Source organism: Glycine soja, chromosome 15 (assembly GCF_004193775.1).
Source record: "Glycine soja cultivar W05 chromosome 15, ASM419377v2, whole genome shotgun sequence".
NCBI lineage: Eukaryota > Viridiplantae > Streptophyta > Magnoliopsida > Fabales > Fabaceae > Glycine > Glycine soja.
Genome location: NC_041016.1, coordinates 1,754,847 through 1,781,042, shown reverse-complemented (window position 1 = coordinate 1,781,042; position 26,196 = coordinate 1,754,847). Strand labels below are relative to the sequence as shown.

The 26,196-nt window shown below is 34.9% G+C and overlaps 3 protein-coding genes and 1 pseudogene across 6 annotated transcripts; 3 read left to right on the top strand and 1 right to left on the bottom strand.

The window, feature by feature from the left end:
* Window positions 1–387: 387 nt before the first annotated feature.
* Window positions 388–1,326, top strand: LOC114388417 (ESCRT-related protein CHMP1B). The gene has a single exon (XM_028348901.1). The coding sequence runs from the start codon at window positions 496–498 to the stop codon at window positions 1,105–1,107; it is 612 nt and encodes a 203-aa protein (XP_028204702.1). The 5' UTR covers window positions 388–495; the 3' UTR covers window positions 1,108–1,326.
* An 8,125-nt stretch (window positions 1,327–9,451) lies between these two features.
* Window positions 9,452–13,754, bottom strand: LOC114388374 (jacalin-related lectin 19-like). Of its 4 annotated transcripts, none has more exons than XM_028348814.1 (5): window positions 13,553–13,754; window positions 11,851–13,171; window positions 11,565–11,738; window positions 10,202–10,411; window positions 9,452–10,112 (listed from the first exon to the last, which is right to left on the bottom strand). In XM_028348814.1, the coding sequence occupies exons 2-5, from the start codon at window positions 13,147–13,149 to the stop codon at window positions 9,780–9,782; spliced, it is 2,016 nt and encodes a 671-aa protein (XP_028204615.1). In that variant the 5' UTR covers window positions 13,150–13,171; window positions 13,553–13,754; the 3' UTR covers window positions 9,452–9,779. The 4 variants fall into 4 exon arrangements, with proteins under 4 accessions (XP_028204615.1, XP_028204616.1, XP_028204618.1 ...); XM_028348815.1 differs by having other exon boundaries at window positions 11,851–13,156; XM_028348816.1 differs by lacking the exons at window positions 9,452–10,112; window positions 10,202–10,411 and adding an exon at window positions 10,939–11,410 and having other exon boundaries at window positions 13,553–13,751.
* A 2,728-nt stretch (window positions 13,755–16,482) lies between these two features.
* Window positions 16,483–20,201, top strand: LOC114388050 (IAA-amino acid hydrolase ILR1-like 4). The gene is made up of 5 exons (XM_028348383.1): window positions 16,483–16,976; window positions 17,440–17,565; window positions 18,242–18,556; window positions 19,105–19,233; window positions 19,585–20,201. The coding sequence occupies exons 1-5, from the start codon at window positions 16,620–16,622 to the stop codon at window positions 19,990–19,992; spliced, it is 1,335 nt and encodes a 444-aa protein (XP_028204184.1). The 5' UTR covers window positions 16,483–16,619; the 3' UTR covers window positions 19,993–20,201.
* A 772-nt stretch (window positions 20,202–20,973) lies between these two features.
* LOC114388033 lies at window positions 20,974–25,934 on the top strand (annotated as a pseudogene).
* The last annotated feature ends 262 nt before the right edge of the window (window positions 25,935–26,196 follow it).

Below are 26,196 nucleotides of genomic sequence, written 5' to 3'. Positions count from 1 at the left end.
AAAACGATTCTTCCTCCCTCAAATTATGATTTTAAAATTATAGCAAAATATGTATTATGTAGTCAACCTACAGAGGAATACTTCTAATGCATGACAATACCTCCAAAAAAATATTATATTAGTAAATATCTTTAAAATAACATTAAAATAATTATTTGGCTCCTCAAAATATCATACAGAGGAAATTGTACTTTAAATGATAAAAAAGCAATAATTAATAACTATTAATTAGAAAATCAATGATTGAGATTGTAATTAAGTTTAGATTTATCAGTCACAGAGTTTGGGCCGTGTGAGAACTGGGAGAGCGGAGAGAGAAAGTGGTAAGGATGGTTCATGGAAGCAGCCCAACCCAATCAATCAATAAAAATTACAAAGGAGGACACAACTCAAAATTCGAAATTCCAATCCAATTTCCCTATCTCTCTCTGTCTCTATATCTGTATTTCTGAATTTTGGGAATAGAAAAACCCTAAGCAAAGCAAAGCGGTAAGGATGGGGAACACGGAGAAGCTGATGAACCAGATCATGGAATTGAAATTCACTTCGAAATCGCTGCAGCGTCAATCGCGTAAGTGCGAGAAGGAGGAGAAATCGGAGAAGCTGAAGGTGAAGAAGGCGATCGAGAAAGGCAACATGGACGGCGCTCGAATCTACGCGGAGAACGCGATCCGTAAGCGCACGGAGCAGATGAACTACCTCCGCCTGGCCTCGCGCCTCGACGCCGTGGTCGCCCGCCTCGACACGCAGGCGAAGATGACGACGATCAGCAAGTCGATGGGCAACATCGTGAAATCGCTGGAGTCATCGCTGGCCACGGGGAACCTCCAGAAGATGTCGGAGACCATGGACTCGTTCGAGAAGCAGTTCGTGAACATGGAGGTCCAGGCCGAGTTCATGGAGAGCGCCATGGCCGGATCCACCTCCCTCTCCACTCCCGAAGGAGAGGTCAACAGCCTCATGCAGCAGGTTGCCGACGACTACGGCCTCGAGGTCTCCGTCGGCCTCCCGCAGCCCGCCGCTCACGCCGTCCCTGCCAAGGAGGCCGACAAGGTCGACGAGGACGACTTGTCTCGCCGCCTGGCCGAACTCAAGGCTAGAGGTTAATTACTCTGTAATAATACTATCATCGTTTCTCGATTCTCATTGCTGATGCAGTGGAATATTATATACTATATGTTTGTGTATATTTAACCGAGTTCGGTTGGCACTTGTTATGTGGACTCCCCCTTTGAGGGGTGTTATGGCCTTCGCTTCGTGTTAGTGTCATCGTGTGAATGCTTATTACTACATTAATAGAATGCTTATATTTGTCTTTTTCTCTTATGTTTTGGAACAATGAATTGGAGTTTGCTTTGCATCCTTCGTGAGTTACAGGCTGTGCAGAAAATCCATTAAACGCTTGTCTGCATAAAGAAAAATGCGTTTCAGTATTTTCCTCTCCGCATGGGTGCTTGAGACTGCATTTCAGAATGATAGAGGATGTCATGTAGGCTTCTTGCCATAAGAGATGGGGCAGAACCAGGCATTTAGTAAAGGATTGTTTCTTTAAGTAAGCACTCGTAGCTGCTGAAATTGTTTTATTTTTTTATTAATGAGCCCTTCTCAGGTTGCAACTTTAATATTTTTCTTACTTTTCTTCTGGCTATGAGATTATCCAGCCTTCTGTTTCTCTCCAAAATTAAACAGTTTTATCCACTTGATAGGCAGGCATGGGTTTAGTTTCCAACTTGGGGGCAACTTCATAGATAGAACAAAAAATGTAGAGCAAAAGGTGGTTAAGACTTGAGTGAATTATAAATCCAAGTGATACTCTGCGATCATGCATAGAATTTGTCCTTTTAAACCATTCAAATAGATTAGAAATTAGCTCTGGTGATACTATGCTTGTTGATATAAACACAGCCCACATGACCTCAGTTTGGTTTTGAATCTTGAAATAAATAATTAGGAAATATTTTTTGAATCCTTTACCTATGGACATTATAGCATTGCATGTTTTGCAAATTAGTTAGAGGCACAAACATATAAATAAATTAATTTGAGAATCTCGAAGATGTGGTGGTATATAAAACAGCAAACCAAAAAAGAAGACCCTCTCCACCATAGGTTATACACATAAATTACCTTAGGGTTCTTATATTCACACATTCACTTTCTCTTCCGTTCCACTTCCACTCCATTTTTTTTCTATCTCTCACTTCACTTTCCATCACATCATCTATCATTTTCTCTCTCTCTCTCCACCCATACCCTCAAAAATGGGATGCATGTTTATATTTTTCCATTACCTTAACCTCATCTACATCCACATTCAGAAAGAAAACATCTTGCAGAAATGAACTGGAACCTGGAAATTTTTTGTGGGCAGAATATGAGAGCATTGAGTAGACCTATGCTGCTCATGACCATATTCATTCTTAATTCTATTTGAAACTGAGTTCTTACTCAAACAATTGTGTGACTATAAATGAAAGCTGACTTGTAACTAAATGAATCTCCTGAAAACAGTTGAGACTCACAGGGGAGCCTTTATTGGTAGCATCATTGTTGTGGTGTTCCAATGATTTTGGAGTTAGTTTTCACAACCCTGGGAATTTTTGAGCTGCTGTTGGCCTTCCATTTGTTTTAAAATTACTCTGGAGCCTGGTAGATCTATTTAGAAACCGTAAAATCATTTATCAATAAATTTATTTATCAATAAATTTATCTTCTTACACAGTATAGATGCAGATGCCATATCAATCTTATTGTGGGTAAGCTATTTTGGAAGGCACAGCTTCTGTCATACACGTTTATAAACTACGTTTACCCTCACAAAATGCAAGTATATGAATCATCTGATCTAAGAGTTACAGGAGTATGCCTACAATTTTTTCAGAAAAAAATGATGGGTACATTTTTTGTTCGGAACTTTCCACAGTTTGAACAACTTGCAGATTTTCACGCTCCTTAGTCTCCTGTGGTTATCAATGTCTCTTGTGAAAATCAAGACTAGCGCAAAACCGAAAATATAAAATAATAAGAAAACAAAGAAAATAATCAAGAATGCAGCAAGAGTGTTCAGACGCAAAGTTTTCTTTTGAAGCAGATTTGTTTTGGTGGGCAAAACAAATACTTTTACGCTGCAATGAACTCCAATCCACGCCTTGTCTTAATTAATGACTTAAATGTAATTTTAGTTAGCTTATTTATTAAAATTTATAATTTTGATCTTTTTATTTTAAAATAAAGATATTTTTTTTCATGTTTTTTAAAAATTTATAATTTTAGTCTCTTTATTTTAAAATAAAGATATTTAATTCTTCAGTTTTGTAAAAATTTATCATTTTTATCATTCCATCAAATTCAAAAAATGTTGATTGTTGAGAAATTAATCTAATATGACTTAAATAAATTTAGTGATCTGATTCGAAATTATGTGTTTAGTCTTTGTTATAATAAAAAAATGTTAATGTTTTCAGTTTAACAAAAAGATCAAAATGTCTTTTTATAAGAGTGAATAATTAAATGTTTCTGTTTCAAAATAAGAGATTGAAGTTATGAATTTAAAAAAAAATTAAATGTGTTTATTTTAAAATAAAAAATTGCATATTTCAAAAAATAAGATGAGAATTGCATTTAAGCTTTAATTAATTTGAAGCTTTGTTTCAACTGACTGCTTTACTTTGTCGTCCGTAAGAATTGTATTGGCAAAGCATTGTATAAGTAGGAAGGACATATAAATATTTTAATTCAATGCAAAGTTGCTTCAAGTTGTTTCAATTGGAATAGTAGATGGAAGTTTTCACTGCGTCATGAATCAATAAAAATGCCACAAAAGAGAGAAATCATATTGAAGACTGCTACATTGATAAACACACCCGAGATGATCACTCATCAAGCCAGAGAATATGTTCATATAGAGCCAGTAATTCATATTCGTGAAAAAGCTATAAATCTTCACTCCAGCCCCTTCCGAAAATCTTGATTTTTAACAGAGACCTACAGAATTCATACAAAATGAGTGGTACCACATGCTTACCGTTTGATATATGACTACCTCAGATGATTAAGACAATGTTACTAGTATTTATCTCCCCCAACGATGCTTCTATTTGTTAAGAGAAATACTTAATGTTACTAAACAATTTTCGTATAAATGGCATGAATGATCTGGCAACGTACCCCCTTGTCTTTCGAGTTTCAATTCCAAAAGTGAGAAGCCCCTTTTTCTTGTGTGTTTCAATAACAATAGAATACCCATTGCAATTCACTTCAAGACCTACAACTGCAACTCCCTACTTCGCTTGATTCTCTTCAGCGTTACCGTATACCATACCTTAAATGAGAGGCAACTTTGCTCTCACCTCTCAAATGTGTGCTCACCCACCTAATCTTCATACAAATTAAAAAGAAATTCATAGATTGGAGTGGAGTTAAATGTCCTCAATCAGAACTGAAAATAGTGCAGTGACAAAGTTTTCTGACAAATTGTGATTGAAATGGAACACAACACATTTAAAGTTCACTTTCAAGAAGAATGGAACATATGAATGCATCCTTTTTACACAATTTTTAATGTTTACATCTCTTTTTAATATTTCATTGCACTGCGAGTCTGATAACAAGAATATGTGAGGCCGTAAGCACAAAGCATATTGGGAGGTGATGATGCAACTGCAGCATGGGAGGCGGCACGAGTATGGAGAAACGCTGGAGTTTCTAATTCTGTTAAGGTCCATCATGTTTTATTTTTAATTTTTAAAAATTTATGCAAGTTCATGTTGTTAAATATTTGTGTTTTAATTTAAAATTTATAAATATATATTAATTCTATTTTATAAAATAAAATATTTATTTTAGATTTTCTTAAAATTTTATTTTAATGAGTCAACAATTTGTTAAGGTTGTTTTGATACCTCTAAGTTTGCATAAATGTTTATATATATCTTTCTTCCTCTCTAGAAAGAGAATACGAACCCAGCTACAATCTCATCCTTTTCTCCCTAACATTTTATTTCTTCTCTTATAAAACCTTATTTCTTGAGAATAAGAGCATGATTGTTCATGAGGTTCGGGGATCCTTTCGCTGCACACGATCGGAACCAACGGGTTGTTGTATCTTGGGAGATGAGCGCAATCAAATTTTCCTATCAGTGCAGGGGGGTGTTTTCTCTCTAAGAATAGCGTTTATGCGCTTCAACCCAGGTTATATCTTTCTTCCCCTAATTTATTTTTTTCTTGTGCTTATGGTATGTTATAATGCATTATTCATGTACTGTTAATTAAATTTATTTTGCTACTATTATTTTTGTTATTTAATTCAAGACTATGCATCTTCTTCCTATTTATTTTCTTTCATTTTTTATTTTATTTTCTAACAGTCTTAGAGAGAAAAGTCTTTATACTTTCTTCTTGCATATTCCTTTTTGCGGTAGCATCCTATTTTATCAAAATATGTATAATAGATACATTGAGTCTTTATGCTGCATTAAAAATGCTTTTTTATATTATTTTATTTCTTTAAATTTTTAAATTAGTGTGAGAATGTTGAAAAATATTTTCTTATAATTTGAAATTTATTATTAAAATATATTTTATTTATTAATGATGGTTTTAAAGATAAAATGCTTTCAAAATTAGTTTGTGTGAAAAAAAAAACTAAAAGCATCTCACTACTTTCATTCATGCCTTAGGAAGTTATCTTTTACTTAGTCAAATGATCCTGTGAACACAAGTATTTAAAATCAGAACGTTTGTTGTTTGGTTTTTTAATTTCTATTGTTTAACATTATTATTATTACTGCAAGTATTTTGTTGTTACATGTTGACTGATTGTTTCTTTATATATAACTCATTGATAAAAGATAAGCCTGTGAAAATATAACACACAAAAACAATAAAATAAACACTTTGGTGAAGTTTTATATTTTGTTTATGAGCTATGGAGAAAAAGAGAACCAAATCTAAAATATCTTAAAGTGTGGGGGTGTTTAGTAAATGTTAATATCCTTATTAATAAGAAAAGGAAAATTTGAAAAAAATATTAATTGTATTTTGTTGGATATTGTTTACATAATATTACTTATAGATTCTTAGTTGTTAATTCAGAAGTGACTGAAATTTCTAATGTTACTATTATGCAATCTAGAGATGTTACTTTCTTTGAAAATCTTTTTCCTTAAAAAATAAATTGTTAAATCTTTGTATGATTTGAAACAAGCTCCAAAGCATTGACACAAAAGTTTGATTAAGTTATTCTTTTGTATGATTTTCAAATTAATGTTAGTGATAAATGTGTGTATGTGAAACAATTTGATGATAATGGATGTGTCATTTTATGTTTGTATCTGGATGACATATTGATATTTAATAGTAATATGCATTTCATAAATGATGTGAAGTTTTTCTTGTCTAAAAATTTTGATATGAAAGACCTTGGTTGTGTAGATGTGATTTTGGGTACTAAGCTTATAGAGAAAAATGATTATGATTTTTTACCCAATCTTATTATGTTGAAAAACTATATATTAAAGAAGTTTAATTATTTTGATGTGAAACATGTTTCTACTCCTTATGACTCATCCATCAAGTTAAAGAAAAATTTGAGTAAAAGAATTTCTTCACATAAATATTCTCAAAGTATCGGTTCTTTGTTGCATTTGACAAACTTCTCTAGGCCTGTTGATATTGCACATGCAGTTGGTAGATTGGAAAATAATTGAGGGATTTAGTGATACAAATTTGAAGTTCTGATTTTGATGAAATAAAAATGACAAGTGGTTATGTCTTTGCTTTAACTAGTTGTGCAGTATCATGAAAATCTACTAGACAAATTATTATTTCACATGAAAGCAAAATTATTGCTTTACATACTGCTACTAGTGAGATTGAATTTCTTAAAAATGTATTATGTGATTTGTCATTATTAAATAAGTGTATACCTCCAATTCCAATGCATTGTGATAGTCAAATTGTTATATCTAAAGTGACTAGCAAAATTTTAATGAAAAAAGAAGACACTTAAGAGTGAGACATAAGTCTATTAGAAATTTGATTTCTCATGGTGTCATTTCTCTTGACTTTGTCAGGTTAGAAAATAATATTGCGGATCCGTTTACGAAAAGGTTGACATGTCAACAAGTATTTGAGTCGTCAAGGGGAATGAGATTAAAGCCCATTATTTAGTTACAATAATAGACACACGTCTCCGTGTGATTGGTGATCCCATGAATGGAGTTCAACGGGTAACAATGAAATTGTTTGTTAACTAAAGTACATCAAAATGAAATTTGGCAGAGCTGTTCCGTTTCTCATTCCTATGACGAGGTGTATTATAAATTGTGACAATATTAAGGTTGAGGTATTTATATATGTGTATTTTTGGTTTAAAAAAAATACCTCTTAATGAATCCGATGACAATTATTGTAGGGGTGGGGGTCACAACCCACTCTTTGAGGATTCACCTAGTGAGTGTGGTGGTGGAACCGTCACTGTGAGATATGGACTAATCTCTAAGTGACACTCACGAAACAAGATACAAGTGCAAGGCCGTGTAACGTGCTACCACTGATTAGAACCTAATTGAACGCCAATATTGTAGGGGTTGTGTACTAAAGTCCGGTTAAAGAATATGTAGTTCAAGACAATCAAGTCACTACATTTTTCTCGGATGGAAGTTCATAAACACTAGGTATAAGGCTCAAACCCGGAATGTTCCTTATACCGAAATACAATATCATATGTTCTTTCTCTTATGTTTTTATACAAATTATCTTTTAGAAAATATATTTTAAAATTTTAAATTATGTGGGGTAATGTTGGTAAATATTTGTGTTTTAATTTAAAATTTATAAATATATATTAATTCTATTTTATAAAATAAAATATTTATTTTAGATTTTCTTAAGATTTTATTTTAATGAGTCAACAATTTGTTAAGGTTGTTTTGATACCTCTAAGTTGTTATCCAACGGTCATATTATTCTGTTGTTGCATAAATGCTTATATATAATCTTTTTTTTCTCTCTAGAAAGAGAATACGGACCGAGTTACAATCTCATTCTTTTCTCCCTAACATTTTATTTATTCTCTTATAAAACCTTATTTCTTGAGAATAAGAGCATGGTTGTTCATGAGGTTCGGGGATCCTTTCGCTGCACACGATCGGAACCAACGGGTTGTCGTATCTTGGGAGAGGAGCGCAATCAAATTTTCCTACTAGTGCAGTAGGGCGTTTTCTCTCTAAGGATACCGTTTACGCGCTTCAACCCAGACTATATCTTTCTTTCCCTAATTTATTTTTTCCTTGTGCTTATTGTATGTTATAATGCATTATTCATGTGCTGTCAATTATATTTATTTTGCTACTTTTATTTTTGTTATTTAATTCAAGACTATGCATCTTCTTCGTATTTATTTTCTTTCGTTTTTTATTTTATTTTCTAACCGTTCAGTTAAAGAAACCTCCAATCCAATTGGTTAAGCATATTATTTCATAGTTTATGATACTATCGTCAAATTTCAAAAGTATTGGATAAGTACTATGTATGTTATATATATGACAATTCACCTGTTATTTTAGCTCAAGATTCTACAATTAAAACAAATAAAAATTTAGTCATACCCTTACAAGTCACAACTTGAAAATTTAAACAAAAAGTAAATACATTTTAACTAATCTGGCAGAGCATTGTATTGCATCAGTTAGTAGGAAGGACATGTTTAGATGGCTACTAGAATTGATTCTAGGACCCAACCCAGGGTGAAAAATTGAAAAAGTAGAAGCAACTGTCTATTGCTTTGACTCTCAACATGGTTTAGAAATTAATTATGAGAAAACTGAATCTAATCCAAACATGCAAAGCTAATATTGGCTAATTTGATTTTAAGTCAGCTCGCAGCAGCTATTAACTTATGGTGAGAATAAGTCCCACATCGCTAAATAGAGATGTTTTGAAAACCTTTATAACAGTTCAAGTTCTAAATGTAAGTTGGATCATGAGGCGATGTGAGTGGGTCTATGCTTATTGCTGGACTCAGGAAAGTCCCCGGGCCACGACTGCAGAGATGCAGACTCGGAAACGGGTTAACTTCGAGCTGGGACTAGTCTCGCTCCTTTGGGGCGAGGGGCTGAGACGCGTGTGGAGCCTTCGCTAGTCCCGCCGAAGATATTGGCCAATATCACAGTCATTCACATGGTTTCTCGACTAACAGAACGGGGCTTATGCCCTCGTGATCCACCTTTTTTTTTTTCTTTCTATTCCGTGGTAGACACAAATCAGAACAATACAGCAATACACTTGAGATACGCAAAAGTGGGGAAGAAAACAGAAATTTGCACAAATAAATGTGTATGCAGCATCCCAAAAATGTGTATGCAGCATCCCAAACATGATGAAAAAGCTGAAAATTTTCTTCTTTTCTTTTTACAGCATGTTTGCAGTAGGAAAACATTGAACTGAAGTCAGACTATCAAACATGGTATGCTATTCAGCACATTAAACATTAGGGGCGACAAAGTGAGTGAATCTGTCTCCACCTCCCTTATTTGCCGAAAATGAGACCCACCTCCTCGTGTGTGTGTATTATATATAGTCAATTAACATTTTTTTATGGCTTGTTGGCTAAGAAGACAATATCCTCATTACAATCATAATATAGTTCACTCAAAAACTATGCGTTTCCTGATAAAGCTAGTAAACAAAAATGAAAGATCTGAAGAAGCACAACTGTATCAGAAATCTACACTCTTCCAGTACATTATACATAGAGAACTCTCAATTTTGTTGGTCTTCTAGCCATCCTTGGAGGATGAAGATTTTGGAGCAGTGCTTGTTAACCAGAACAAGCCCCTCTGAACCTTCTGAAGCAGCGACTTTGATCGTGTATTACACAAAGTGAAAGCAATTGCATCCAAATACCAATCACTTCGCCCCTTAAAACCCACAACACAGCCTCCATCTATTGAAAAAGTGAATGGAGTCCCTTCTTCAACTCCATAGGGTCCAAAGGTTTTGCGGTTGCTCTTGAATGTCAATGATAGAATGACGGGGGTGCCTCCACGAACAACTGGACAGTAGTGGCCACTCACACTGACCAAGAACTCATCTGGGAATTGCAGCTTAATCTAGGATACATGAACAAACAGAATACTTTTTCTATTTGTTTGGAATTTGATGAAATAGTGAAGCAAAGAGAAGTAATAATTGAACTTACCTCAGCTGTTTTGTTACCTCCAACTCCTCCATGTTTTTTAGCTGTTAAAGGCTTGCCATTCCTATCATAAACCACCTGGATTGAGTCTATACAATGACCATAAACTAGTTTGATTTCTCTCACCCCTGTGAAGGTTCCATCATCCCAGCTATTTCCACCATTGCCTCCCCATGGTCCCAATATTATGCTCCTCTTCCTACTTTTTCCTTCCTGCAAAATGTATTGCCCTATTGGTTTAGCTATGAAGAAACGAATCTAGAACATAAGCATACCTACACCATAAACGATGGAAATTTTAACAACAGCATATGCTAAACAGGCGATTTTCTACATCATGTATTTGGACGGGACAACTAGTTCTAACGACCAACGTTAAAGAACAAAAGAAACAAAAATTATTATAAAAGGAAAAACGATAGTTATCCAATCTGTTCTTTACCATAAGGCCTATTAACTTCCAAAGGGGGCGTATACAAGATATCGCAAGAAGCAACGATACGTTATGATAGCGCAGCTACTGATTGGAATGCAAAATGATGTTTATTTAAGCAACAAATTAGTACAATTATGCAGCATCTGATTCGAACAATTTTAGAAGAATATCACTTTTTCTTTTCAATAAAGTATAGTAATACTAAACGAATCGGAACTATACATTTCAAATCGCTCATTTTCAATTATAATTTGCGATATATTAGCTGGCCACCATTGTGGGCATCACTGATTCTCACGGGTTATATTCGATGTCAAATGGAATTTAGAATATCAGGAACACTAAAATTGTCCAGAATGGAGCGTATATTGTTTTCCTACAAACAAAGTATCCACTGTATCATAATTTAATATAACAGTAACAAAAAGGGGGGAAAAAGAAAACGAACAAATTCCACAGCACAACTTTCTTTAAAACAATTTTTTGTCAATCATTTGTAAACAAGTCTTTCATGTCTCCATGTCATGTTCATGAGAATTCCAGCACAATCTAAGATTAGTAATTTGACACTCCAATGTTGTATACTCAGTCTTCAACCAATTATACCACGTAGAAGTCCTACTGTCTTCACTCACTTCGATGTCTTCAAACTTTACATCATTTAGGTCTTCAAAGTTGACATCCTTCAGGAGATGCCGCCAACATTTATTCTTGGAAGTACTATATATGCAACAGATTGGGTCCTTGTCTTTGTTCTTCATCATTTCATAAACTAACTGCAATTGTCATTTTTCCAGTTAATGGCAAAAGCAGTTCAAGAAGGCTTCCAGCGGTAATAATATTTTGCTTCATCATTGACGACAGATATTTAAATTCAACATGAATGTATGTATGAATTGGAAACAAAGACAAGAAAAAGAACTAACATACCTTGGGGAATTTACTGTCGGTGGGAGAAATTATAGATAGAGTCACTGGGTGCAATTTCCGTAACAAACTATTCAAAGCATCATCAATGCATGCTGATGAATTGATAATTTCACAGCCGAGGTCAGGCACTGGAGGCAATATGACGTTGTTCAAATCTTCATGAATAACAATACTCTGGATCAAAACACCAGGTAATGAAAAATAAATGAGGCTAAAGAGTTCTTTAGAAATGGAAATTCATCAAAGAAGCCAACCAAATAAGACTATAACGTTAAAAGGAAAGTACCTTATTAGAATAGAGAACCAATTTAAATCGTTCACGATTGAACTTTTGAATGAATGATTTCATCCTAATCCAAATCTTGTCACCATATCCAACAACTCTAGGTTCAGATTTAGGTACAAAAGAAAGCTTGGCCTGTGTGAGTCCGAAAGGGTGAATCTCAACCCAGGGCATAGTCTCACCCTTGCACTCAAAAGACAAAAGATTAGGAGCCTCTACTAAAACAATACCCAGTTTCTTGCATCCTTTCAAAGTGAATTTCTCAAGATGAGGATTTGAAATAATAATGAATCTACTCTTATTATTGGACATACTTAAATCCAATTTTTCAAGTAAGGGAAAATTGGAGAACTGATTTTCACAAAAATCACGAGTCACTTGGGGATGCTCCAATGTCAACCTTTTCAGAGATGTGCACCCCTCCAAACTAACTTTACAGGGACTTGTTTTCTTGCCACAATACCAAAATGTGTCAAGATTAGGAGCACTGATCTCAACCTTCTTCAGTTGAATGCAGTGGTGGATCTCAGCCCTTTTGAGTCGAATGAGATTTGAAACATGCAAATGCTTCAAACCTGAGCACTTTATGATTCTTAAATCCTCAACTGAATGACAGCAGGAAATAAGATTTTGAATAAAGTTCTCAACCAAGGGAATTTTGCGCAGATAAAGCTTCTGCAGATAAGGAAGCTTTATATTATTGCAAGTTCCCAGTTTGCAACCACTTAACCTTATGCCAGTCAATGTTTTGGATGAAAAGACAGTTTGTGGTAAAGTATAGCACTCGCCATTCTTGATGCCAACATGGAGATCTAGTTCTTTGATGTTTCTGTAGATAGCAATATTTAGCCAAAGTTCCAGACATGGGGCATCTTCTAATAAGTCAAAGGAGGTCATGTGCAACACCAATTTCCGTATTTGCAAATTTTTTGCATTGCTGGTAAGAAGAGAATTAGATACATAATCTCTAAACATCATTCCCTTATTACTGCTATCTTCATGTCCAATTTTTGCAGCAAACTTTCTTTCATCAAAAATCAAAACAGAATAAGAATACCACAGTTCTCTCCATCTCTTGGACAAAACACTGGTTCGGATTGCATCGTTCACGTTACGAAGGTGTGATAGAATGTGATGGATGACATGATCAGGAAATTGTGAGATACGATCCACGGATCCATCATCACTTGTGTCCATTTCATCTGAATCTTTTTCGCCTGGAGTTTCTTTCAGCCTAGCAGCCTCTCGAACACAGTCGAGATTATCCCCTAGGCTGCGTTTCCTTTTGCTCCCCGAAATCATTTGACTCCTAGAATACAGATATCTGATAATACTCAACAACCATAATTAGGAAAAGAAACACAGAATTCCCAAAAGCTTCATACTTTTCATACCAAAAAATACAGATTATATTGGATTTAAAGTTCATTTTGTTTGACTTGCTAGAAACATGAAGAGGCAATTCATTGAGATTAATGCGATAATCAATAACAAGTCATTACTAAAGACACATAAGAACAAGAGATAGCACAAAATCAACGCGTCTCAACACACTCTACGAAAAACAAGGTTCAAAAATTAGGGTTAACATTAAAAACTCCATGCAAAAAGGTGTCGGATTGAAGGAATAACATGAAATTTGGAAATTGGGGAAAGAAAGAAGGCAATTAGGCATAGGGCGTGATAAAGTTGAAGAATAAAATACCTTAAATTAGTTTATTTGCTTGCAGGTAACAAAGCGAAGCGTTAAGCAATAAGCATGACCATGGCAGAGATTACGTCATCACAGGGTTTTCGAAACGGAGTAGACAGAGACAGAGACAGGGACAGGGACAGAAAAAAAGAACTAACCAATGAATCGAGAGATAAAATATAGTGTGCTCTGTATTGGGCTACTTCAAGAGCCTATAGATATTTCCATGGGCCGAAGCAAGGTTTAAAAGGAAAGTTGAAGGAAGTTTAAATATGCGATTTAATTACCTATTTAGTCTTTATATTTGTCAAATTTATCAATTTTAGTCATTTTTTTTCCATGATAGTTTATCTTATAATCTCTTATAGGTCTCTACCGTTAAAATTATTGTTGCCAAGACCGTACCTTGCACCGTCGGTAACCCCTAGCCTCTTCACTCCCTTCCACTTCTCCTCTGCCAACGGAAAAACCTTGTGCACTGCCGTCAACAGCGGCCTAGTGATGAACAATCTGGTAGCAGCTGCCGTCACACACGTCCTCCACAACAAGCGCAATTTCCGGTTGGTGAACGGCGTGGAAGATCTCCTTGTACTAAGACCGATGTAATTTACTAAATCTATATTTTTTCCGATGGACAGGACGAGGAGATCTTCCACGCCGTTCACCAATCGAAAATTGCGCTTGTTGTGAAGGACGTGTGTGACGACAGCTGCTATCGGATTGTTCATCACCAGGCCACCATCGACGGTGACGCACAAGGTTTTTCCATCGACAAAGGAGAAGTGGAAGGGAGTGAAGAGGCCAGGGTTGCTGACGAGGTGCGGTCTTGACAACAATAATTTAACGGTGTTAAATAATTTTAAGGAATTAAAAGATAAACGATATGAACTAAAAAACCACTTATTAACTACAAGAAATAAATTGTAACAGTAGAAATTTATTGAGAATTAAAAGATAAACGACATAGACTAAAAATCCATTTATTAACTCTAGAGAATAAAATGTATAAATTTAAAAACTACAAGAATTAAATAAATAATTAATTTTAGAATTTTATTGTTATTCAATCCTCTTTTGAACTCTGTGTATCACATTCACAATACATTCTCTTCCGATTGGATCACCCTGTATCCAAATTAATTAACACTATTTATGGACATTTCTGAAGTTTTGGATATACTATATTATAAATCTGTTAATATGATTTTTAAAATAATTTTTATAAGTTAAAAAAATTTATTTTACATGATAATTTATGATTGAATAATATTATAAAATTATTTTATATTGATTGTGTAAAAAAAATTCTTAAATTTATTCATAAAATATATTTTTAGATAAAAAAAAAAGTAAAAAAAAAAAAACCTTTCTGGAGTGTGATGCCTAATGATATTTTTTTTTTGAACTATGCGTAACTGACAATTGAAGCTGTCTCAATTAACATAATTCTGAAAATGACATTGGTTTCTTTATCATGGAAAAAGGTGAATAAATAAAAATTGTCACGTGCTGTGACTTAGACAACCCAATTGGACGTAGCCGCCCTTTCAAATCCACATGTTTATCATTTTCTAAATTGCTCTTTACAAAACAATGTCATACCGTCCATACATTTTAATTTGTTTATTTTCCAGGTAAAAGAATGTAGTATTTTTGTGTCTGTTTATAATTCTAGACAAAGATGAGTTAATATTTTTTATTTTAATAAATTTTCGAGTATAAAATAAATTATATTAAAAAATTCACTTAATGTGTGTTCATGATTTCCAATATCATACTCAAAAATAAAAATGTACATGGTAAAATAAAAATAAAAATAACAGAATAATAGTTTGAGATAATCGAAAAAATGTATTTTTTTGGCTAACGAGGATAATATGCAAAATACACCTCCAAAAACTAGAAGAGTGTTATAATTTTCTATTTAAGAGAACAGGGAGAGTAAAAGTTTTACCACCAAGTTAAAGATTTTAATTTACATTACAAGATATATATGAAATTTTAATATTATTATAAATTGCAACTTTTTAAATTAAAATATTTTAGAAAATAAAAAAATAAAATTTTGACATTAATATGTTTTGATTCTCTTAAATTTGCGAATCCAAAACCTCAAAAAGAGAAGACATGAGGTTGAGCTTTTCAGCCAGATCTAGCTCTTTAATTATTCCTGATACATGTGTCTGTTTATTGTGATGCCTCTGTTTCAGTTTAGCATTAAAATTATTGTACCCACATTTAAGATCGTTAATTGTGATATTATTTGGTAGCCGAAAGAGTCCTTATTTGCTTTAAGAAGTGTCTTGGTGCCATTAGAAGAAGATCAAGTGCGCCTATGGACTGGTTGAAGACTTTTAAGAGCTACACACCTTGGTCATTGCTTCTCAGTTAGTATTTGTTGATTGATTTTAACTGTTTTGTTCATCCCAATGAGGGAATGCAAAATTCCTTCCATACATTATGAGAAAAAAATTTATTAAGTGCGACGTACACATCACATGGATAATTTCTATTAAACGTTTAAATTCTCTTTGAGTTTCAGATTTTGAGGGAACTTAGTGTAACATATCTTAAAAAATTAATGAATTATTTTTAGGACAAAAAATGAATAAATATCAAGTGAAAACAAAAAAAATTGTTTATATAACCAATAAATACTTTATATTAATAACATTTTTTAAAAATTCTCTGTATATGTTATTCACTTATCAGTGATATAATATAAAGAAAGGATCTTTACCAAAAAAAGGTGCCTTACCAGAAAAGTAATAAATTCTACATAATTAAATACTACTAAATGTTTACTATTACATTTACACTGACAAAGTCGCAGTACATATAAAATAATCTCGATACTGAAAAAAACAAAGAACTTTTAAAAATATCTCCAAACAAAATTCTATAAAAATGGCTAAAATGTTATCATTGTACTTAATAATATATAATATATGCTGTAGAATAAGAACAACAACAATACTCCTACTGCAACTGCATAGTTTGGTGAGTTGTGTAATTTTGTTTGTTCATCTTGTGTTGTTCACTGTTCTTTCCCAGACCCACCTCAAAGTTGAAAGCAGCCATGGGTTTTTTCTTCAAATGGGTCAACTTGTTTGTCTTTTTTCATTTCCTTGCTGCAACACCCATCTTCTCAGATTCCTCCTCCAGCTCAAATGCATTCGTCACCACCAAGTTCCTAGATTTAGCCAAGGATCCTCTGGTATTTGATTGGATGATTGGTATCAGGAGGAAGATTCATGAGAATCCAGAACTGGGTTATGAGGAATTTGAGACCAGTAAGCTGATAAGAACTGAATTGGATAAACTGGGCATCTCATATAAATACCCAGTTGCAGTCACTGGTGTTGTTGGCTTCATAGGGACTGGACTCCCTCCTTTTGTTGCATTAAGAGCTGACATGGATGCTCTTCCTCTGCAGGTCTACATGATTTCTATATATTTCCTTTCTTTCCATTTATTGTTACCATGTCCTTGTAATTGTATCAGGGTTCTAGCTTTTCAATTATTATTATTTTTATTGTTATCCGAGTGCGTGGATCAACTGGAGTGAAGTTGTTCTAACTTTATTATTAGTAGGTCTTGGGTTCGAGTCTGATATGTAGTTGCGATAAGTACTTGGAAGAAGAACTTTGCTGCTTGTAGTAATTCTACCCAACTCCAACAAGATTTCTTCCCATGGAGGATACCTGTAGTCTATGCCAACAAAATTATTATTGTTATGAAATCCATCCATTTGAGTTTGATTTAAAACTAATGTTTTGCCTTTAATCAAATTTTCATGATTAGCCTCCTACCCTTTTCCAGTTTATGGGTCATATTTCTAAGAGCTACACTTGTTGGTCTATATTTCGTTCATTTATTTTTGCTTTCTTTAACCTTAGGAAATGGTGGAGTGGGAGCACAAGAGTAAAGTACCTGGAAAGATGCATGCATGCGGTCATGATGCTCATGTTGCCATGCTTCTCGGTGCTGCAAAGATCCTCAAACGGCATGAAAATGAGATACGAGTATGATTTTTGACATTTATTTGGGGGGTCCATTACTCCATATAATTTATGCATAAAGAACGTGCTGTTTTACTTTTTTTTTTTAAATGTTTTGTTGAAGTATTGCTCTTCAAATAATTTAGAATATGGAGAGTTACACTGCTTCCAGTTTGCCATCTCGACTAGAACATAAGATTTGACTCCTCTAACATGATTGGTTTCCCTTAAAGAGAAAAGTGAGACATTTCAGCCTTTAATGAGAAAGTTAATAGAATAGAAAATTTTTAACAAATTTATGATTTGTTATGCATGCACTTGTAATACCAACAGTTGATTTTTTTGTTAGCCATTGAGATTCCCTTAGTTTTTCATCCAAGATTGTGACTCTTCTGATGGTTATGTACTTTTGCTGTTTACAATTTCTGCCTTTTCATTTCTATTGTAATCATGTCAAAGTCAAACGTTGGCAAACTGCTACCAGCTATGACTGCTCATTATGCCAACTTTGTATGTAACAAACTTTCAATCATCCTATCACCCGGCTTGCAACTTTAATCTTAAAAACATAATGCATCTGTGTTCATCTACTATCCCAAGACAGATACTTCAGCTTACTACTTTTTTTATTAATTGTGCTGTTCTATTGTTTTAGTCCTCTTATGGATCGTTGATATGATTCCTTAATTTGTCTCTATAGGGAACTGTTGTTCTTGTTTTTCAACCAGCAGAAGAAGGAGGTGGAGGGGCTAAGAAAATTTTAGATGCTGGAGTCTTGGAAAATATCTCTGCCATATTTGGATTGCATATTGTACCTACCTATCCTATTGGTGAAGTGGCCTCAAGGTCGGGTCCCATATTTGCTGGAAGCGGCTTCTTTGAAGCAACAATAAATGGCAGGGGAGGCCATGCAGCTATCCCTCAGCACTCTATAGATCCAATATTGGCTGCTTCCAATGTGATTGTTAGCTTACAGCATATTGTTTCTCGTGAGGTTGATCCTCTGGACTCCCAGGTAAGCTTATTTCATTTCAATCTTTCCCTTCCTGCCACCGATACTCATGTATTCTTAGTTTATATGCTTACCTTACTGTCCAAGAGCATTCAGGTTGTACTATATTTTGAATCCATGACTACCAGAGTGGCCAGCCTGTCTTGTATATGCTCACTTATACTATGTGTGGGCATTTTCTTGGTTTTTCTTGCTTTCTTTCACTCACTCTTTTTTGTCATCTACACATAATTTGGAAGTATCAATCCCACCTTTTTGTCACTTACTTAATTTGATACCTTATGCTTTTTATCATTATACGAAGCATTAAATGCTTTGTATTCTTGTGGGTCTTGGACATAGATATGTTGCCAGAGAATAGAGATTCTCACAACTTAAACAATAATTAGATGGAGGCACACTGCCTTGCCTACTCTTGTACATTTGGAAAATACTACAGTATAATCTGTTTAAATGATTATCGAATATGATGAAAGCCTTGTTTCCAGAAATAATTAATTGTTTATGGAGACAATCTTCTGTGTCTTCCTAACATAAAGAATATTGCACAGGTTGTGACTGTAGGAAAGTTTCAAGGAGGTGGTGCTTTCAATGTTATTCCAGACTCTGTCACAATTGGTGGCACCTTCCGAGCTTTTTCAAAAGAAAGCTTCATGCAACTGAGACAGCGGATTGAGCAGGTCTGTTGTGAAGAATAGATTCATTTATACACTTCAAGTGGAACTAATCACCTTTTTCTTTTTCTTTGATACTATTAACTCACAACAATTTGTGTGTTGTAACAATGTGTTTTATTCTTATTTGTTGCTGTACAAATTGTTAATTGACAAACTCCAAATAGATGCATGGATTTTGGATTTGGTTCCCTATGAGTTTTTCATATGATAAGGTCATGGTGGAGACACAGATCCTGTGCATAACAAAATTTGTTGGGCATTTTGCAAGGTTGTGTTGCAACCAACAGATGATTGTACCTTCCTGTAGTTTTCACTGCAATCCTATTAGGAGCTAAGGCTGATTCATTTATGTAGGTTATCACTGGTCAAGCCGCTGTGCAGAGATGCAATGCAACGGTCAACTTTCTTGATGATGAGAAACCTTTCTCCCCCCCTACAGTAAACAACGGGGACTTGCATGGGTACTTTGAAAGTGTTGCTGGGAGTTTGCTTGGCGTGAATAATGTCAAGGAGATGCAACCATTGATGGGATCTGAGGACTTTGCATTCTATCAAGAGGTTTTTCCGGGATACTTCTTCCTCCTTGGAATGGATAATGCCTCTAATGAACATCTTGAATCTCCACACTCTCCATATTTCAAAATCAATGAAGATGCACTTCCTTATGGAGCTGCACTTCATGTATCATTAGCAAGTAGTTATCTTCTCAAATTAAATCCGGACATATCAGTAGTGGGGGGGAAACATCACGATGAATTATAATTTATAACACAAGATTGTTGAAAGCCCTTGTTGGGCTATTTGTAGGTGCAATCACGGCGTAGTGGGGGCATTGGTTGGTTACATCCTTAGTTGTAAATGTATTACATTCAAATTAAAATAAATCCATAGTGCTTCCACATTATAATCGCTAACCCTGCTTGTCTAGGGGGCAAATCAAATGGGAAAGAACAAACAACTTTTTATTTTGATATTTTCTACAATTTCAAAGTCACTCAACTATTATCGAATTATACTCTAAGTTGAAATAGAATAACTAGAGACAGTACAATAAGATATTTCCTTTGCAAGTATTGGAGGATAGTGTGATGATGGGAATCCCAAAACATTGAAACATCTGTTCTCAGATATGCTAAATTTGCATGCTATTCGTATGAAATGTGGTTTGGATTCAATGTCCAAGACATCTAAATCCCGGGAGAGCAAAGTAGTTTCTGAAATAAACTAGCATGCTGCAATCAGCACTGTAAAGATTCACCCCAGAAGCCAGGTGGTTATATGAAAAATATTCTTGAAGAAATCCTGGTTGATGTCATATATTCCGAAGGTATTAAGATGAATACCACCTTTTGATTAGTCCACAAATGTCCGGAAATAGTGCTCGTCAACATATTCCGTTAAGTATACAGTACCGTGTCTTCGATTCGACTATTCTAAGGTTGACCTCTGGTGCCATGTTTTTGTTTCAGCGTTATCAAATGAAAGCATTAAGCTATACCATGACCATGATATGTAAAGGAAGATAATGCTCAAATTTCGGGAGAGGAATGCAGGACTCAGATAGGATGAATAATCATTCGTTTGAGAGATCAAGCAATGCATTTGCTTCGAGTCTTATTTCAGCATCATCCCTACTCACCTTCCCCGTTCATGAAACAGACAAACAACTACTTATAGCAGCATGTTTGGATACAATTCTCAATAGGATGTCACCTGAATTTTCCAAAGCTGTAAATATTATAACTCCAACATCCGCGCCGAAACTCAGCATTCGATTGCAGGGGCAGAGTGAAGCCGCGAAATGATGAGCATTTCAACATTCTGCTGCCACTGCACATTCGAAGGTTTCGGCCTTGTCTATCCACTCTCTCCTGTTCTCTCGGCGAAGATGTGGACCCCACTCCCAATTCCTACTTCCCCAAACGTGGCCTAACCCTGGACTGGTGTGCGAATCCCTTGCTTTCAAAGGCAAGGGCCTCTGCTAGGTCACCCAAACCGGCTTCGTTGTCCTCTGCGACCGCCGCGTCACCCGCAAAAAGGGCAATTACGCTGAGCTCACTCACCTCTTCTCTCCATTTCCATTCACAAACACCTTTCTCTTTCTCATTTAATCGACTAACATTCAGGTAACTAACTCTCCTTATTGCGGCGGCTGCAAGACGCAAAACTTGTCCTACGAGGCTCAGCTCAGAGCCAAGGAGGAGCAGGTTCGCGACCTGTTGATTCACGTAGGAAGATTTTCTCGCGAACAACTCCAACTGCACGGGGTTATCAAGCCCATTGTTCCTTTTGATATTCAGTTTCATTACAGGAATGAGGTTAGCCTGTGCTACTTCTTTTTTTAACCCGATATCGCCCCGAGGAGGTTAATTGATGGCTTGTGTTGTGTTTTTTTTTTTTTTTTTATGCTCTGTGTGTGCAGATGGAATTCTCGTTTGGTCCCCGAAGATGGTTGCCTAAAGAATTACTGCAAGACAGACGTGCTGATGATGATGTTGGTAACAATGAAAATTATGCGCTGGGATTGCATGCTCCTGGTTTTTTTGATAAAATTCTAAATGTTGACAACTGCTTACTGCAATCTCATCCTGCTAATAAGGTATGCACTGTTATTCCCCAGCTTTATACACTGCAGTGATTTTGCAAGATATAGTTCTATTTGATTGGCTGTCATATCTTGGAAGCTTATTCAATCACTTATGTTTTTACTTGGAAATCTGAATAGGTACTTGCAGCTGTCCAAGAATGTTGGAGAGATCCACAACTTGGTTTTTCTCCCTACAGTGTTCATTCACACAAGGGATTTCTTAAGCATTTGATGCTGAGAACTGGAAGGTATATAAGTTATATCTTTCGATCTCTCAATTCTTTTAGGTAGATATGGATACGGTAGTTCTTGTAACTATACTCTCGGTCTTGGATGACTGCTCAAACATTGCATCGGACCTGGGTACATTCTACAATAAATTTTCTAAAAACTAGTGCATGGGTTCAGAAATAGTAATTTGAAGGGTGGAATAGCAATTTATTTCATTTTGCAGCAAACCGATTAACTTGGTAGCAAAACTTGGTGTTTTGCATGGCCAGGCCTACACTCTGAGAGTTAAAGAGCGTTTATAATTATTTGTGCACATAAATTAGGCTTGTAGTTGTACACTTGTACCTTTCGTACATTCTTATATATTTGAATTTGAAGGGTACCTTTTTTTTTTCATATCAATATTAATATATGAGTTTTGTTCCAGGGATGTAACAACTTATCAGCCTGAAGTTATGGTCAACTTTGTGACCTCTTCCTACAAGCCTGAGCTGTTGAAGTTCCTAGTTGATAAAGTTTCTGTATTTCCTGAAGTGGTTGGTACTTAAGTTTTTTAATTACTCTTTTTTTTTCCCTTATAAATGTGCTTCTTCCTTAACTTTCCAAACTGTATGTACATATTGGTTTTAATACCATTGAAGTTTCTTCTTTGCATGAATGATAGGTAAGTGTCGTTAATAATGTAAATACATCTGTTGGGGAGGAAGAATACACTTTGTACGGTAAATCTAGCATTACAGAGACCTTAAGAGGGTGTACATTCCAAATATCAGCCAACTCTTTCTTTCAAACAAATACTTATCAGGTTTGCAATAAGCCCACAAATTTTGGCATTCTCTTTAGACCCTGTCCCATATTTTATTCCTTAAATTTAGTCATGGTCATCTCTCAAGAAAAAAATATATTTTTATTTTCCCTTTTAGGCAGAGGTTTTATATAAGCTTATAGAAGATTGTGCTGGAGTCAGGGGTGATGGCTCAGAAATTGTCCTTGACCTGTTTTGTGGAACAGGCACAATAGGTTTGACGCTTGCAAGAAGGTAATCTTTGATCTCCATCTGGTTTTAGTATTTTAGGATAAACTGTGAAACAATGAGATTAATTTCTTGTCTTCCAATTTTGAACAGTGATAGACATGTTTATGGCTATGAAGTAGTTCCTCAAGCCATCACAGATGCTCATCTTAATGCCAAGATAAATGGAATAAAAAAATGCAACATTTGTCCAGGGAGATCTCAATAAAATTGATGAGAATTTTGGGAAGAATTTTCCTAAACCTGACATTGTCATTTCAGGTTTCGTTGCTCTAAGTTTCCTTATTCCTACTTATTCTTTTGTTATATTTATATCTCTTAATTAATTTGGTTTGTGCTAAAAGCTATTTACTTGAATATAATCTTAATCAGGAGTACATATGGAGATATTCTTCTACCAATTGAATTTGCCAGTTATTCACCTTGTTTTTCAATCACTTGAATTTTGTTTGGTTAAATCAGGTGGATAAGTATCATGCAAATTTGAACTTGTCATGCTTTCTGTACTGATTTGTATACAATTGAGGGAACTTTCTACATTTGACTTCTTGTATGGAGAAATGTGCTAATTAGTAATTTAAACTGGTATTTTAAAATGTGCGCTTCAAGATTTCAACATACAGTTTCCATGTCAAGAAAACAAACTTAGCTCCATTTTAGGTATTAACATGCTGATCATTTATGTTGTTCACACTGGCTGAAGATTATAATTCACAATATTGGTTGTCGTTTTGTGTGACCCAATGCATTACACTTCTCACCATTGTAAACTTAATGCAGATCCCAATCGCCCAGGAATGCACATGAAGTTGATTAAGTTCCTTCTAAATCTTAGGGCACCTCACATAGTGTATGTCTCTTGTAATCCTGCCACATGTGCATGCGACCTTGATTATCTTTGTCATGGTGTGGTATGTGTCATTTTATTTTATATTATTAGGCTTTGGGATTCAATTATTTGAGCTGTTAAAGGTTTTGTGCAGGTGGAACAGAATATAAAAGGATGTTACAAGTTAATAAGCCTACAGCCAGTTGACATGTTCCCACACACACCTCATATTGAGTGCGTTTGCCTTCTGGAGCTTCAGTAATCTGTGATAAATTAAAACTTTCCATTTCAAGGTCAGGCACTATTTCATTTTCTTTGCTACTTTAGGAACTACTTGGGAGTTTGCACCTTGGATGTCTGATGAATTTTTAGTGACTGTTTTGTTTGAAATTTCTAAATATATCAATTGATTCAATTTATTTGAACTGGATTTGGTAAAAAGACAAAACAATTATCATAAACCTATATATTGATTTGTTGTCAAATATAAATTCCATTTGTAATTACTATTTTTTAATGAAATGAATACAAATTGCAGAATTCAGTGGATAACTGGACTTGTTCAGCTGGCTTAACTGAGTTGTATCGATTGGCCCATGGTGGCTGTGAGAAACTGCTATAAAAATTACCATTTCTCATGTTCTCCATTTCTATTCACTGTTATCAAGTCTTTATTAGAGCAGATGCAGCTAATATATTAATGCAGTCATAGGTTATAGCCTTATATAGGCCATCTCTGTAACATTACCCATTCCTGAATTTGTATAATGCTTTATAGGCCACTGATAGTATGAGTTGAAGTTGTGAGTGATAAACAATCCACAGTAATTCAAATTATGTTTCTCTACAATTGATTCAAATTATGTTTCCTCTATTTCTCTGTTTCTGACATGGCTTTCAGGGGATTACAAGCTTAATACAAGATGCAAGTCAAGATTGGGTCTTCAAGGTGATAGATAGGAAAACTCATACTTTTATGCTGCAAAGTGTGCCTGATGCTTTGCCTACCCAAAACTACTGCATCAGTGTACAAATTACAAAATCATTATGAATGGTGGTAGCATTGGCAAGCATGCAGGGATCACATTGTTGCAACCTTGCAAAAGTTTCTCATACATTTCCATTCATGCGGAGCCCCCAAAAGGTTTTGGATTCATGCTTAGCAACCTCCAAGTGTGGATTATTGTTGAGTGTTGATCCCACTTCATATGATATGACAAGTTCATCATGAAATAGATCATATGCTACACGTGTCAGATCCTTGTTGATAGGGAAGTAACTAGAAGCTGGCTTCGAGGGCCAGTACCTCCAAGAAGAAGAAGGAAAAGAAGGCAAGTATTTTTTCATTGATCTGCAGCTTATTACATCGGTATATTTATACTGTGATTCTCTAACAGAATTGTGATTATGTGCTAGGGAACATTACAATAACAGAATTGGTTATCCTTATCTCCTAGAGGTAGACAACAATATTCTGCAGATCCCTTGCTGCCAGCTCAGCCATAACAAGCAACATTCACACATAATCCCTCAGGTACGCAGGCTTTGTGATTGTTCTCTTGGTTCTCTCTTCTAGTTGCACCCTTGTCTTCCTTTCTTCACTAGACCCACTGACTGATGCTTCCTGCACCCCTGTTTCGCTATCACTTGTGTACTTGAGGTGGAAATGCAAGTACATCTTGAAACATTAGATGTTTAACTGTTTGAGTAAACAGTATTCAGCGTGCATATAAATGGATCATATTCTTCTCTTCATTTCTTTATCTTTAGAAAGAAGACTAAGTGCTATTTTTGTGGCTGTATTGACTGGGGTACGCTTTCGAGTAATTTTGCATGCTGTATTTGTACCGTTATTAGTCCTGTGAAAAGGGGGAAAGAGACCAAGAATGACATTGGAAGAAGTTATCAAGAGGGATCTCATGGTGAATAATATATTTTGGGATTTTTTCTTTAACCAAAGCCTAATGGTGTTGTGTGATCAAGTAGATAATTTTACCTAATGAGATAATACTTTTGTTGTTGTATCTGTACTTTTATTCTAGGCATGTTTTCCCTGAGATAAAAGGGTACTAATCAAACCGAAAGCATCTTGCTGGTATAAACAGAAATTTGTACGCTAAACAAGACCTGTATGTTTCGCAATACTCACCCTATCATAGAATGTATCATAATAAAGACTTGGGACAAGACTGGGGTTTCTATATTCCGAAAATACCTAATATAAATTAATGAGATAAAATGGTTATAGATACTTTGATAGTGTTCAGGTTTTAGGTTGCAAGGCAT